Here is a 16,957-nt window from a genome sequence, read left to right on the forward strand (position 1 = left end):
GGAAAGTAGAATGCAATAGTTTCCAGTTAAGAGATTACTCAATGACTGACAGTCCATACTCAATTCTAACTGACCCAATAGACAGGCATGACACTAATAGCTGAAAGATGATTTGAATTTAATAAGTTGCCTTTATTATTAGTCTGAGCCATCAATATAGAACTAGAACTACTTACACTACGAAAAAATAATTTCTCTATGAATGCTGTTGTATTTTTATCCAAGGCAAGGTCTGTTCAAACTGTCCCATAGCTGCAACTGTCCAGGGAGTACACGCCAAAATATCCATTGTCAAGTGGAAAGCCAGAGGCATAAAGCAAGTGATGGTCCAAGAAAAAGGCACTTAATTACTAACAATGTTGGATCAGAATTGCACCAAGGTCACCTAGACAGTGAATTTAAGTGGTGCTCAGCCTTGGCATTAAGACATAATTTTTGCATACTCAATTTTTAAAATTATAACACAATATGATCCAGCACTCCATTTGATTTTTTTTTCCTGGCATTCTCTTATCTTCTTTTTATCATTTCCAGTTTTCGTTCTGATAAACTGAATCTCAGTTGCATACTCCATCTGTGTAGCTTTTGGAGAATTGTTTTGGAGGTCACTTTAGTGTCAGACTAGATCCATGTTGCCCCAGGGATAAGGTTTGCCTCCCTTGGAATCTCTACTTGTGGCTGCTTCACCTGGGTTTGTCAGTTTTAGAGATGGAATACTGAAGCGAAGGTTATTGTCACCTGTCACTGAAGTGTCCTGGGAAGCAAAGGATATGGGAGCTGTTAAAGTAGAGCGTACATAATGTTTGGCAAGTCTATGTTATGATAGGTGCGCAATATCAATATCTCACAATATTAACCACTTGTCCCAAAGAAATCTAGCAGTAATCTCAAATCCTATTAACTTAAGAACTATTTTGCCAAGAAGTGTTTTTTTTAAACATACAAAGATCTAAGCTCACACAAAATGGGAATTCAGCTAATTTTATTTCCTAATGAATTAAGGGTGGGTTAGGAAGCTTTAACCATCAGAGATAGACATGTCTGGGAACAAATTGGAAGTTAAAAACGTGAAATCTCGAAAACTTTACCATAGCCCGCTCACTTCCATTCTAAATGAAAGCAGGTCAGAAGGCGGTGGGTGGTGGGGGGTTGCAGGGGTGGAATTGGCAGGTAATCATGCCACCATTAGGAGATAAGTACTCTTCTTACTGTGCAGCATAGTTCAGGCACAGACATTGTTCAGGAACTGAGAGTAAGGCAGAATTTAGGTCTTCAATTTTTTTGGTGCTTCAAGGCTTCGCTGGTGAACTCTGACTCTGGGACAGGGAGGGCTAAATTGGGGATTATGGCAAACCTTCCAGTCCCCCTTCATAAGCCAACTGTAGGTTAGGGGATGTCTGAGGCTGTTTCCCAGTCACTCAGAGAATATCCCCAAGAAATACCCCTGATAATAGATGTAGACAGCCTACAAGCTGACAGCAAGTGCAGGTACCACTACGGACCACAGATTGACCCCATCAAGCAAGAATGAATCAGGAGTTTTTCTCAGAGTAAAAGCCACAGTAAAAAAAAACTGATCCAGCTATGGGCCCCCGTTTTAGGCATAGCAGTTTCATCTCCTCTACTGGATGAGAACCCCATTGTACCATTATGGAGACAGATGACTTTGCTGAACATGATGATGATCTGTATCTGGAACCTGGAAAAGTGCTATGCTGAATCCAAAACATAGGTGGGGGTTTTCACGTATTACATGTACTTAACTGCTTGAAGCACAATTTGTATATGGAAAGTATTGATTTAGTTGCCTCTTTGTTAATAGTGCAACAAAATCACCTTTTTTTCCCATTCACACACCCTACCTGTGAGCTGACCTTCTGAATTCTGCACGCAGATGAGTAAAGACCTGGTTCAGTCTTTGGTGTGATAAGTTCTAAAGCTCCAGCAGCAGTGCTACTAGGGGTGGTTGGCACACTTGAGAAGGGTACTTAATGACAAGAATAGAAACATTAGAGGTGTATAAGCATCATAGTAACACAAACAAAATAAGAACTAAAATAAACTCATTTCAATAATAAGTTCAGTAAGATGTGGCTTTTGATAAGAAACATTGCTGAGAAAGAGAGCAGCGCTTTGAATGGTCATTTTGGAGTCAGTTTACTCAGTTGGCTGGACAGCTGTTTTTCAATGCAAAGTGACCTCAACAGCATAAGTTCAATTCCCACACCTACACATGAAGGACTCTCCTTTTCAACCATTGAGGAGGTGATGGCCCAGTGGTCCTATTTCTGGTCTTAATCCAGAGACTCAAGTAATGTTCTGGGGTCCCAGCTTCAAATCCATGACAGATGTAATTCCAACGTAAATCTGGAATTAAGAATCTAGCAATGACCATGAACCCACTGTCGACTGTTGGAAAAACCCATCTGATTCACTCATGTCCTTTAGGGAAGAAAACTACTATTCTTACCTAGTCTGGCCTACAGGTGACTCCAGATCATAGCAATGTATTTGACTCTTAACTGCCCTATAGGCAATAAGTATTAGCCTAGCCAGTGATGTCCTCATCCCACGAATGAAAAAAACCCCTCTCCTGTCACCTGAGGCATGGTGACCCTCAGGTTAAATTACCATCAGTTGTATCTCTCCAAGAGAAAGCAGCCCTATGGTGTGGTAGGACCATGGTGATTTTAATTTAAAGGCATATCAAGATCGTATTATGGGAAAATATTGTGATGTGTTCTGAACTGATTATCTAATATTTGGAAATTATGTTTGTTGAGTATTTTTATTAGACTACTAGGTGTGTTGCAGAAAACACAATGAATCAGTATTAATTATGAATATAGTTCGCTACTAAGTCCAAATAAACAAAACTAAAAATACTAGGAAAGAGTAGCAGATCAATCAACATTTGCAACTGATAAGATGAGCATTTTGAGTCAAAAACCTTTCCTAAGAAATGAAAACTAAAGATTCATTTGTTCAATTTATTTTCTGAATGTGGCCCAGTGACTTACTTGAAGTAAAGCATGTTGGAACAGATTTTATTTAAATATACATCCTGAAATCAGTCTGTGTATAGTTGAAAGAGAAAATAACTCTCTCCAACTGTATGTGCATTTGTATATTTGTGAATTGGGATTCCTAAAGTCTAAAGTATTGCATTCTCATAAACTGTGAGGTAGGTAGCTCACGTTATTAAAACTGATAAATTTAGATTTCTATAAAATATTTTGTGGGATATTGTGAATATTATTAAAATCCATATTAATCATGTCCATATTCTTGATGACTTATACTGACATAAACTAACAATTTTCTTCCAAATGTCAGGCAAAAAATAAATATATGAGGAATATTTAAGAGTTTATTCAGTCTCATTCATGTTTTCCTAGGCCTTGTATGTTAGACACTGGAGGTGTGTATATTATGAACAATCTTTGCTGAATGCATTATGAAATAAGATATTTATTTAATTCTGACTTTGCATGTGTCAGGAGAGATTAGTTGAAGTAAATTGGCAACATTCATAAAATCATGAAGAAGATTATCACTACAGCACTCTACCTGTCTTATTATTAGTTTCATGTGTGCACAGTCCCCCATTTTCTAAGCCTGTTTATTAGATTATTTCATATGCTTCTTGTTTTCCCTCAAACAGAAATACATAAAAACTTGCAGTTAATTTAAAATGAACTACTGCTTTCAAGACATTTAAGATTCTGAGAAAGTATGTGGATCTTTAGAAAAACATCCCCATAACATGAGGAATCTGTCAGTGTCCTCTGATCTAAATAAATGATCTGTGCTAGCATCTCCCATTTCCCTTTGAATATTTCTTCATTATTTGTAATATTCAGATCATGAATTATGAAAGTCTCTTTCACAATTGTCTTCAAAATCTGCAGTGGTGAAATGCCTATATAGAACAAGTATTTTAGAAAAGGTTCACAGGTTGGCATGTAATAATGGCATTATTGCACTGATGGCTCTACCTAGCCCTATTTATGACTGAGAAGGTTTTACCAGAAAAGCTAAAAGATTGTGTAATAAAGATATCAACACTGGAGACTGTTGTTTACCTGCAGAAGGGGAGTCTTTGTTCACATTCTTTGGTTTGCGTTTCCTGGTCTGAATTCCCTCTTTCTTCATTGCTAAAGGTCGTGGTATCTGCCAAGAGAAATGAGGGCTTGATAAGTAAAAATATTTCGTTTTAAGAAGGGGGAGGTTTATAATTACATTGGGAAAAAGAACCAGAACAGAAATATAACCTCATAACTTCAAAGCATTCTTATTAGTTCGAAATATTACATTGAATTAGTTTGGACACCGTTTTCATAAGAAAGTAACATTAAACATCGAGCAAACTGATCTGAACTGAATGTGACCTCATAGTGTAACTTAATTCATGTTTCAATTGGTAGCAAGTAACTCACACTTTCAGTATCCAAGCAGGAACAAAATGGTGGAATTTAAATTATCTTGTTGCCAAATAACTTCATCTCACAGCTGAACTGAGGGCTAAGACACAGGAGTAAACATATCTCTGGGAAACGTAGTCACAGAACAGTTGCCTGTGCTGTTATATGTGCAGAAGAACCTAGTCAGCATATTCTTTACTTTTGGACTTAGTAGAAAGTACAGGATCTACATTTTCCTTTTCTATTTGTATTCAAATCAGAATGCGATTTTTATTAGGAAAGAAAAAAACCTGCATTTATATTATTGCCTTTTATGATGTGAAAATATTCCAAAGCACTTTACAGTCAATTTGGAGATTTCAAAATGTATCTTTTTTGAAACACAGTTACTGCTGTAAGGCAGGAAACATGACAGCCGATTTCAGGACAGTCAACTCCCGCAAAGATTAATGTAATAACGGCCAGATAACCTGTTTTCATTGGTGCTAATTGAGGCATAGACATTGATTAGGACACTAAGAAAAATATCCCAACGCTGCTTTGAAATAGTCCATCTGAGAGAATTTGCTTTAGTATCTCATTGGAAAAGTGACACCTGCAGTGCTGTACTCCCTTAGAGATGCCTTGGGTGTCAGCCTAGAGTTTGCACTGGAGCATATGAAGTGGGAGTTCAACCTATATACCTCTGAATGAGATGTGGGAGAATTAGCAAATGAGTCCCTTCAAGAAAGATTTTCAGTTGGTAATTTATAATTAATACTGATATCCACATAACACACCATATAGCTGACATGGATAATACAAATAAAATAGTTAATAGTTTTCTTTTTTCATTTAAGAATTAAATTATTAGAATTGAAAGAATCTGGTCAATAAAAATTGAAGTTTCATGTGTTTTCTACTGGAAGGTAAGAAACTAAAGAAGAGTAAGCACGCTATAAAGAACAAAGGGATAAAAAATTTAATTAAATGTTTTGTTTCCTAGATTTAAGATCATATCTAAACATAGGTTTATAAGAGTAGGAATAGACCATACAGGCCTGTGTCCATATTTTGCTTTTCAATACGATCATGGCTAATCCACTTTAATGCCATTTTCCCCACACGAGTCTTATATCCCTTTACATAGTTTGTATTTAGAAATCTTTCAATCCCTACTTTAAACATACCAAAGGCCTGAGTTTACACAGATCTGGGGCAAAGAATTCCAAAGATTCATATTCCTTTGGTAAAAGGCTTTGTGCTTGTCATAATTGTAAATGGCTCCCCCTTACTTTGAAATTTGTCCCCTGGTTCCAGGTTCCCACACAGGAGAAATATCTTACCTGCACCTACCTTGCTTATTCCTGCCACCCAGGAACAAATCCAGTGAACCATCATTGCACTACCTCAATGGTGACAGTATCCTTCTCAAAGTAAGTGGACCAAAAATACACAGTACAACAGGAGCAGTCTAACCAAGATTCTATAGAAGACTTCACTACTCCTCCACTGACATTTTCTTGCAATGAAAACTATCAACCATTGGCTTTCCTAATTGGCAACTGAACCTGTCTGCTAGTTATCTCTCACTTACTGACCAGGACACCCAGGTCCCTTTGTACATCTACACCTTCAAACATATTACCATTAAGAAAGATGTTGCACATCTGTTCTTCCCACCAAAGTGAATGACTCCACATTTTTCTACATCATGTTCCATCTGCCATATTCTTGCTCACTCACTCATTAAGTCAGTCCAAATCCTACTGAAGCTGCTTACATGTTCCTGACAGCATGTCTTCCCTCTGGCTTTGTGTCACCCACTTACCTGGAATTATTAAATTTGCTCCCCATATCCAAATTATTGATCGATATTGTAACAGCTGGAGCTCAAGTATTGTTCTTTGTAGTACTCCACTTGTCACAGTCCACCATCGTGAGAATGATGTTTTTCCTATGATCTGTTTTCTGCCTATTATCCAATCCTTAATTCATGCAAGTATATTCCCCCAAGGGACTTAAAGGCTTCTAAAAATCTACATGTACTACATTCACCAACTCCCCTTTTATCAATGCTGTTCCTAACAGCCTAAAAAAAACACAACCAGCACATCAGACACAAATTTCCATTCACAAATTCATGGTGACTATGCCCAATCAGATCATTATTATTCATTTATTACATTTTTATAGTAGATTCTAGCATTTCCTTACTACTGATGTAAGGTTAATAGGTCTGTAGTTTTCAATATACTCTGTACCTCTTTTCTTGAATAGTAGGGTGGCATATACTGCCTTGCAATCTACAGGAACCATTCCAGATTCTATAGAATTCTGGAAGATGATTCTTAATATATCCACTATCTCCATTATTACCTCTTTCCACTGAGATGGAGAATATTGGGTCACAGTGACTTTCTAACCTTCAGTCACATTAATTTTTTCAAGACAACCTTTTTTTCTGACACTGATTTCCTTCAATTCCTCGTTCTCCCTAATCCCTTGAATCTCTAATTCTGGGAATGTTCCTGTATTTTCCTCAGTGAAGACAGGTACAAAGTAATAGTTTAGCTTCTCTGCCATTTCTTGATTCCCTATTATAAATTCACCTCACTCTGCCTGGAACGGATATGCATTTGTCTTCGTCAAACCTGTCCTTTTTGTTTCATTTCTCTGTAGAATGAAGCTCTGACCTGTAACGCTGACTTTAATTGTTGATTGAACCTGGTGGAGTTACACAGCCTTGGATTCTGCTATGTGACATCATCTGAAGAGTCATGCGGTCTTTATGCCTACTTACCCCATGGAGCTTCATGTACAGTCCGCAGGCATTGCAGACAGGTTCCCCCTCAGCATTACGACGCCACAGAGTGGTAGTAGTGGTGTGACAGTTAGAGCAGGAGAGTCCTTCTCTCCGAGATGCAGACTGGCAGAAAAAAAGGCAGAATTACTAAACGTAAATACCTGAGATTTTACAACAAACTCAACTAAAACTCCATCATTTCTAGATGGGTAGAAAGGCTTGGATGGGAAAATTAAGCTTTAGGAAGAAAATTATGAAACTCATCATTGTGCAGGACCTATGGGAATCTTGCTTTAATCAAAGACTAGCTTTCCCATTGGCTCTCTAGTTTGCACTAACCTTTACCACCACAGACTGCCTTAGTTCAAGAATCATTTAACTTGTTTCCTAATTTATTGACAGAACAATCACAGACTGGACCTTTACTCTTGTCCCTAAATCATTCAGCCTATCTGTCAAGACAATATGTTTTAATATTGACTGTTGCTTAATAATTAAAGGCTATTAAGATTGACTGTTAGACTTTAATATTGCAATGTGGCCTTTTTAGAATGACGTGCTATTTACTGGCTGCCACTAACAAAGTAAAATCACACAACACTGCGCTCCAAAAGCTTGTATTTCAAAATAAACCTGTTGAACTATAACCTGGTGTTGTGCGGTGTTGTGACTTTGCCCATCCCAGTCCAGCACGGGCACCTACCAAAGTTTACATTACAGGATGCAGGTAATGTTATTCCAAGATGGGTTAGCATAACAATCGTATTAATGAGTTCTTGTAACTAGTTGATCCTTTACCATTGTTGGGGGTATAACTATGTGACATGTCAATTCAGAAGCAGAAATCTAAGGAGTAACTGTGTCCAACAATTCTTTTTGGACCTGCTTAATTTATCAGCTACTAAATCTTAAACTGAGAGAGAAAAGATGATTTGGACATACAAATGTGTTATAATGTGAAGAGGAGAGTTTACAATGTGAATCCACGGCACTGGTTTAGTTCAGTTTAGTCTTGGATAAGACTGCAACAAACTTGAAACTTTTTTGCCTTCCTCTGCGTATGTTCTTTTATTAAATGTCGGTCCATTACGGGTTTTATATGATTTATTATAATCTCCACCTTTAGTCTGTCCTTCTCCCTCATTACATGAATAACTCCCCAACAAATCAATTATCTTTGGGGAAAAGGGTAGCTTCAGAATTTTTTATTTAAAATACTGGGTTGCCGTTACTCTCTCGCCCGTTGGCTCTCCCCACGTTGATTATTTATAAAGACATCTGATCATTTCCGCGGCCATTTGCTGAATAAGGAAGTGGGGAATTTGGGTATATCTGCTTCATTGGAATCCACATTTTGCCGAACAGAAGAGACAGGATAGGATTAAGTAAGGTGTTGGATTTGTAACTTGTGGTTCCGCTGCTGATAACTGTGATTTGGAAAGTGACCTTCCGCTGTTAAAAAAAAACCTGATTTTCTTTTGCTTCGTTTCCAAAATGCCAGTTGTGCGCGTGGTAAAAAAAATGACTGTCCTGTCTAAAACAGGGCAGGTGCAGCAACCCTAATCTCCAACCTGGATCAACTATTGATCAATAATTGACCAATTTAATGTCCTGTTTTCCATTGACTGGGCGTGGCCATACAACAGCACTGTGCACATATTTGATCTGCGTGTCCGAGCGGCAACTAGCGAGAAAGTTACAATAAAGCAAATACTGAATTGTTGTTTTAATCTTCAGCTTGTTAGCTGAGGAACGGACATGTGTATTTTGTACCACTGGTACCACATTTATATGTTGACATCACGCAGAACACATTTATTCAGGAATGGTACAAGCAAACCGCGGGACTCGTTCAGATTACATTTCACAGCCAATACATTATATTGGCAGCTGGCCCTGCTGATAACCAAAGGCTAAAAATCCCATTCCCACAGTGTGTATAAAACCCCTGCTCGCTTTACCGTGACAGTGATTAAGAAATACTGATTAGCTGCAGTATTCATAGCCACTTGCTTAATATAAGAACCTTCAGCTCATCCAAATATCAGATTAACCAATTTAATAAGCAATATAATATTAACGAACGAAAATAAAAGTGTGGTTGTCACAACTATTGTTGCTCGTCTGTACCAATGGGCAGATTTAAACATTGACAAGTTAAATCTCTCGAGCATTGCAGTGAGGGGTCTTTTTTGATCAGAATTGCCTCCAATCTTACATTTGGAGCAAACATTCCTTCAGGTACAGCCTGCAGAAAGTGTCAAAGAAGATCCCGCGAGGAGAATTATTTTGTCACGCGTTTTCAATAATGAGCTTGAGCTGTCTATTAGAGAATATGTATTTATAACTGCGATAAATTTGGAGAGCTTTAAATGGAAATAAATAGCTTGCAAATTAAACCTCTGAGAATAGCTGCGGGAGACTCAATAAACGAGGAGCACGGAAAACCAAATCATCACCAAACCACTTATCTGCACACGGGCCACAAGCTCCCGGGTAGCTCTCAAACAAGTCATGGGAGGTTCAACATTTGAGATTTTTTCTAAAAACTGTCAAATTATTTACGCAGCAATTAATAGGCCGCAGCACACTGCTCTTGAACTTGACCATCTGAGTTACTTCGTTATGGATTTCTTCCTGTATATTAATTAATCCGTAATATTCACCTGGCCAAATGACAATTTCTATTTACTTTTCACAATCAGTCTGAAGAATATCATTTTTCACTGTAACAGCAGTCAGTAATAGCGCGCACTCCCTTTTATTTCGAAGTCTATTCGAATCCACCCTGCACTTGAGTCTATCTTGGGTTCTGGTGCTAGCGAGGCGAACTTCGCATCAAGAACATTACTACCTTCCCTGTGAATGTGGAATTAGCGTGCATAAACCAGCAGTTCAACTGAAAAAAAAGCGAATATATCTCAACAACTGCTGGCCCGGGAAATTTATATTAAAACTTTCTTCCAGTTTGTTCTACAAGTGGGAAAGTGGGAGCTGCCACAAGATATCATTTTGGGGACACACTTGTTTGAACTGAGTCAGTGCGATGCTACTCTGTCCGTGAAACCAGAAAGACTGACAGATATTTTTCAGGCGAGGTTAAAGGAAACAAGGCAGACAGATAGGATTCAGGTCGAGAATAGTCATAAACTATCAAAACAGCGGAACACAATCAAGGGTCGACTCCGGCTCTTAACTCGCTGAAATTAATCGTTTCATGTTGAACTGAGACGACTAGACCGTCTTCCATTCGGTTAAAGTGCGCGCAACTCACACAAAGGATAGTGATTGGTGGTTAGCACTGTAGCCTCACAGCACCAGGGTCCCAGGTTCAATTCCAGCCTTGGGTGACTGATTGTGTGGAGTTTGCACATTCTCCCCGTGTCTGCGTGGGTTTCCTCCGGGTGCTCCGGTTTCCTCCCACAGTCCAAAGATGTGCGGGTCAGGTGAATTGGCCAGGCTAAATTGCCCACAATGCTAGGTGCATTAGTCAAAGGGAAATGAGTCTGAGTGGGTTACTCTGCGGAGGGTCAGTGTGGACTGGTGGGGTCGAAGGGCCTGTTTCCACACTGTAGGGAATCTAATCTAACCGGAGAGGGCGAATCGCTTTATAGTGACTGATGACATTACCGTCACTACAATGCACCGTTCAGAGAACCGAATAGAATAGGGGGTGGGCTATAAGCAGTCTCTAATAGAAACTGACAGTGCTATGAAAAAAAATACGAGTAAAATAAATTGAAATAATGCATTTTCCAAAATACTGTGATTTCCTTTAATGAATTGTTAATATGGAAATTTTAGTTTTTAGAAAAGTTTATGTTTATAAAAATAATTAAGTAGACATTGAAAATTGAAAAAAATATAAAAGTCAGTGAGGTATGTTAACGTAGTGATTCTTCAGCTTGAGACGCTATTAAATTTCATCATGTTCTAGTTTTTTTTTAATCCCTTTTTTTCTGAGCGTTTACACCTTTCAAACAAATCCTCCTGCGTTACAGGGACTGAGTTCAGTGCAAAATGCCTGTTCATCGAAAGAGAACTCCCACTGCTGTTGAATGAGCGCTCCTAATCGAGCGAGTATCTGCCAGTTATCGATATCGGAGATTGTTACATTGGTGACTTATTGAAAAATTACAGAATGTCATGGCTGATTTCGTTGCGTATGTACTAACAAAAACTGCAACCACGCTTTAGCTAAACCGTTCTCCAATATCTTACCAGCCGTTTCAGAGGTTTGATAAGGGGTCGATTAATTCCATTAATTCTGTTATAGAGTCCACATGCATTGCACAGATAGTGGCCAGTTCCATCTCTCCGCCACAGAGGCGTGGACATAGCACCACAATTCACGCACTCTCGGCCCTCAAGGACATCATCAAGCAATTCTAGGCAAAACAAAATCCAGAGTAACTGTTAAACATACACACACCGTTTGTGATTATGGCTTTAAGGTACGAGTCTCGGCCTTGTGCCGACAGCGGTTCTGTTGCCACCTTAGGGAAACTGGAAGTTGCGGGGCTGATTACCCTATCATCAAAACTGAAACCTGCCAGAAACTTCACTGAAGAAATTACAATTTGCTCTGGATTCAAGCGGATGGCAACATAAGGGCTGTGAGTCTGTGAGTCTCCGAACGTTTTCGTGCCCAGATGGTCAGAGATATTTGAAAGTGACTGTTTTGAAGATATTTTAATCTACCTATTCAGGCATGCTATACCACACTTCCAGCAGGCCGGATCCTTCCCACTGGGTCGGACACGAGAAGCGAATAGTCCTTGAAGCCACTACAATGTATATGGCCGCGCCTCCCGAGTACAGTAGGTGCATGCCCATTAGGTTAGTCAATACTACATTAGATGGCCAGACAGGAGTGGTGTTTTCCCTCTCGGGTAGTCCCACACTGAGTCTAAAGGGAATTAGCGACGTATCTTGATTTTCTAACATCTCATTAATTCAAGCGGAACTCACTCCGATATTTTCAGCCACAAGATTTTCCCATTGTTGTTCCCAATCCGTTTCTTGTTTAACATGGAAAGGGAAGACCCCACATGCAAGTCTCCAAGTACAGAACTTTCAACGTTATGTGTAATACAATCCCATTTTGGGATTGTACTGTCGTTAAGATAGATCAATGATGTATGAATAGGTCGCTTGCCTGGATTAGCAATAACTCTTTCATACATTCAGCATAAGTTACTTTTATTTTGGGAGCTGAAGCTTGAGGAGTCGCCTCCTCTTGTTATCAATGTTGATTCCTGAAGAAGGGCTCATGGCCGAAACATCGATTCTCCTGCTCTTTGGATGCTGCCTGACTGGCTGCGCTTTTCCAGCAACACATTTTCAGCTCCTCTTGTTATCAACTGGCCGCGCTGGTTTCCTCCCACAGTCCAAATAAAATGTGCAGGTTAGGTGAATTGGCCATGGTAAATTGTCTAAATTAGATGCAGGGGAATGGGTCTGGGTGGGTTGCTCTTTGGAGGATCGGTGTGGACTTGTTGGGCCGAAGGGCCTGTTTCCACGCTGTAAATAATCTAATCTAATCTAAAAAAAAGTGTATAAATAGTATAAGCTCAATCAATTGTTCGCTTTGAGTGGCACAGACATTCGCGAAGATAGCTATGCAACGTCTCATCTTATATCCTAGAAGGGAGTCAGTGAAAAATACAGGACGGGAAGCAATAGCAGAGCTCCCTGTCTGAGAGATGCACCTTTGAATGATACCCTATCTAATGTGATGGAGGCTTCGCCATGTGGTTACATGGGGAGACAGGTCGGGTGCTGAAATATCTCCGGAGGCCATGGGAGCGAGATTCCTGGCTGGTTTGGTTTTGGGCTCACTCTGTCCGGACCTGAATTCAGGATTGAGACCCCCCCCCCCACCTTGGTGAAGGCAATTCCACCTGCCCCGCCCATCCCTTCCTCTCGCACAATGCTACACCTGTCCACTTCACACAGCGGAGACCATTCTGATTGCCATGCTATCCCAACATTACATCACGGCCCACTAAGCGGGGGGTGTAACTGCATTTCAATCCCCACCATGGACAAGACTTTCAAATGCCACTTGGCGCGAAATTCGGAGCCGGGTTACACCCAGACGGTGGAACAAGCGGAATACCGAGTACAAAGCGGTGTTAGCAGCAGCGAGGACAGGATGGGGCGTTCAAGGACCGTCTGCAGAACTGGGAGATCGAGGAGATGTCAGCTGGCGCCATCCCATTACACAACTGACCCATAATCAACGGGCAGTGACAGCTTTTGAACACAGTGAGGAAATTGTATTTTCTCGGGGTACAGACGGAATGGTTGGAATTGGAAACTCGGGCACTCCGCGTCTGCACCATTATTCCCGGATCAATCTACAGTGAAGCTGACAAAAGTGAAGGTAATTCCAATCTGTTCCAACATTCCACCCGAACTCCTTTACTGGGCGTGTCAAATAACGCCCTTTATTGGGAATCACTGTTTCCATCGCTTCTTTGAAAGTGGATATTCTTTGTACCATTGCCCAGAATTCACGTCGAAATTGAGTTAAAGCTGTCCACGTCTACTTCATACAGGAGTCTTACGGCGATCGGTAAAAATAAATGCTTTCCCATTCGTCTAAATTGGACTTAAGCTATGGTACCAAACAGAAAAGACAAGCTGTGTAATTTAACAAAAAAAACACGATCTAAAAACCCTGTTGTAGTTAACCTACAAGAAAACCATTAAAAGTCAGGATTTGGGGATGCCGGTGTTGGACTGGGGTGTACAAAGTTAAAAATCACACAACACCAGGTTAAAGTCCAACAGGTTTAATACAGTGATAGTTTCACTTCTTTCATGTGTAAATCACAAAACCCTTCTAAAGTTGCATTCTCGGGTTAGCTGTTAACAATGGTGATAGCTAGACAATATGTTGAAGGTGTTAGCCCCCGTGTTCTCTGTCTCTGACCTGATGTTTAGATTGATTCAAAAACTGCATGAATTTATGTAAAACACCGTTATTTCACTTTTTAGATTAGAATCAATCTAAACATCAGGTCATAGACAGAGAACACAGGGGGCTAACACCTTCAACATATTGTCTAGCTATCACCATTGTTAACAGCTAACCCGAGAATGCAACTTTTTAAAAAAAAGGTTTTGTGATTTACACATGAAAGAAGTGAAACTATCACTGTATTCTAACAGATGAAAGGCTTAACAGACAACTAATTTTTAATGTATAATTTCAGTTACATCACACTGTAAATTTTTGCTATAAATTCTGTTACGATCGAGCCCTCCACTACCACCAGATGAAGGAGCGACGCTCCGAAAGCTAGTGTGCTTCCAATTAAACCTGTTGACTAATACCTGGTGTTGTGTGATTTTTAACATTAAGCGTCACGGCGTAGATGCCACAACTCCGTTAAATTACCTTCGTGTCCACTGGGAACGAAGATGAAATTCATTTCTCTGTTTGGATGTTAATATGTCTTTCATATACACTCGCGCTGCGGTCTGTAATTTTACGCTTCACTCTTTACTCGTCACTATCTTCATAACCTTGGTAGATTTGACTCACTACACAATCAGTTTTGCAGCACTGTTCGCTGAGACAATGGGCAAAATCTAAAATGAGCGGCACATTGCGGGATAATTGTCCCATTTCATAGAATCATAGAACCCTGAACTCTATCACTAACAGGGTCATCTCCACGTTTTAGTAATTCACAAAACAAAACAGAGCAAAGCCATTTACATTAATCGATGACTCGATGCAGAGGCGGGTCAGATCCCAATAGTAACTTGTTAATTGTTGGCATATTATCTCCTCACCATTCCCCTACCCCAACCCCAACCCCAACCCCAACCCCAACCACGCTAACGGCGGCACTTCAGCTCGATGGTTCCACTCTGAGGATAATATAAAATCATAAGTTGTCTACATTTCATAACGAAAAAAAACAAGCTGTTATGAGAACCCTCAGCCAATACTTTATACTTTCATTTATGAAGGGAACGTTTGAAAGGACTTTTAGAAACATAAATGAACTCGTTGTTCTTACTGTAATTTGTTCATATAGTTTAATTCCAAAATTCTTCCGCTCCCGGTCTAAGACATTTCTAAATATTTAAAGATACTATTAATAAAATATTCATAAAATATGGAATAATTTTTCATCAGTAATCTAGGAAATTATAGACGTAAACATTTGCTGAACTACACATGTGGATCGTTCAAATCTCGTTTTCTTGCAAGCACTGATTACATTGCTCACGCTAGCAAAATAAAACCCAGAAATTCCAATTTATGTTTAAGGTATTATAGCCATCTTATTTAATCCTCGATTTGAAAGTGTGCACAAAAAAAAGATCCATTTGGAAATAAATTTCGATCTGAATGTTACACGATCAGTAAATTACATATTATTTGATCCCAATGATCACGGATCGGAACAGGAATCGATCATAACTTCAATGTGTCCATTCACTGAGAGTGGAGTCAGGGTGTGATGAGCGTGTGGGAAAAATTGCTGTGTTTAAACTGAAACGCTCTTTTTTTTAATCGCACAACGAATGCCCGAATCCGATTAAACAGCAATCAGAATTTGTGCTCAAATAAAACAAGGACGAGTTGTTGACATTTTAAAGAAAAGTTTAATGTTATTTTCCCAAGAGTTCATTACTTTTACAGAATACGAGATAATAGCGATGGGATAGGAATCTGAACTTGAAATCTTTTTGAGCTTGGATCTTTCCAGATTTGGGGCTCTCGAAGTGAAGAGCTTTTAAAGGGTGTTTAAAATTTGTGCGTGCCATTTTGATGGAACAACGTTAAGTTGTGAGGAGAGCGCAGGTTTACGGCCTGAAAAACTAAGCCAGACAAGAGACCGCCCTAGTGCACACACCGCGCTGCTTTCCCAGCAGCGTAGCCTTTGGGTAATCCCAGACTATCGGAGAATAAATCTTAATGAAGTCTAACACACGGCAGCTTGAGTTATTTATGTGCCGCGACACATTTAGTCATTCGGGATTTGTACAAATCCGCAGGAACTCGGCAGCTGTGATCGGCCCAACTCCAATGTGTCTCGATGACAGCGCGAGGTTTGGATTTGAAACTCTGGGTTCTGGTTGAAACCCAATGTTTGTGTCGATCTCTTTCTCTCGGTGTCAAGCTTCAACTTCCTGTTTATTCCTTCCTCTATCCCCGGCTTATTTTACGATGCTTTCCAACTCCCCTTTACTCCCAGATCTGTAATTTGGATCATTAATTTCAATATACGAAAAGCAACTGACCATCGGATGTTACTCAATCTCCTCCCAATTTTCGCTTTCAACTTTTACCTAAAATAAAAGCCTGTTAGCGTTTTGCACTCGAGAATAGAGCGGGTCAAACGGTAGAGCCTTGCCTGATATTGAGAACGTTTCGTTTGAGCTGATCCGATAATATGGTTTCTCACTTGCAGTAACTTCTGCATTAAACCTGGCCACACTTCTAGTAACTGCTCCAGGATTATTGGGCACGTTGACAGTGGATGTTAATGGAAATGTAAATCAGTGCTTGTATTCCCCAGGTGAATGTCCATGGGTCCCAGTTAGTGATCGGGATATTCGGTATATATTGAATGCGGGCCGCTTTGATTTCAATGTAATTGAACGTTTGTGGAAGGTATTCCTGCTGCTTTGCTCAAACAGAAAACCAGTCAATGGTGAGAAATCCTCATGGCTTTGAGGTGGGTGAACGCTATGTCCCAGGAGCAGTAATTGTAAAACT

At 39.7% G+C, this 16,957-nt stretch overlaps 1 protein-coding gene across 1 annotated transcript in view; it reads right to left on the reverse strand.

The window, feature by feature from the left end:
• Window positions 1-234: 234 nt before the first annotated feature.
• Window positions 235-16,957, reverse strand: part of LOC132829798 (transcription factor GATA-4-like) — a 22,845-nt gene continuing 6,122 nt past the window's right edge. Inside the window, exons 2-6 of the mRNA XM_060847162.1 lie at window positions 11,431-11,597; window positions 7,207-7,332; window positions 4,086-4,173; window positions 1,863-1,987; window positions 235-754 (exon numbers count right to left, since the gene is read on the reverse strand). Coding sequence (XP_060703145.1) covers window positions 617-754; window positions 1,863-1,987; window positions 4,086-4,173; window positions 7,207-7,332; window positions 11,431-11,597 — 644 coding nt within the window. The 3' untranslated portion in view covers window positions 235-616. The remainder of the gene's footprint in view (window positions 755-1,862; window positions 1,988-4,085; window positions 4,174-7,206; window positions 7,333-11,430; window positions 11,598-16,957) is intronic.

This window comes from Hemiscyllium ocellatum, chromosome 30 (assembly GCF_020745735.1).
Source record: "Hemiscyllium ocellatum isolate sHemOce1 chromosome 30, sHemOce1.pat.X.cur, whole genome shotgun sequence".
Lineage (NCBI taxonomy): Eukaryota > Metazoa > Chordata > Chondrichthyes > Orectolobiformes > Hemiscylliidae > Hemiscyllium > Hemiscyllium ocellatum.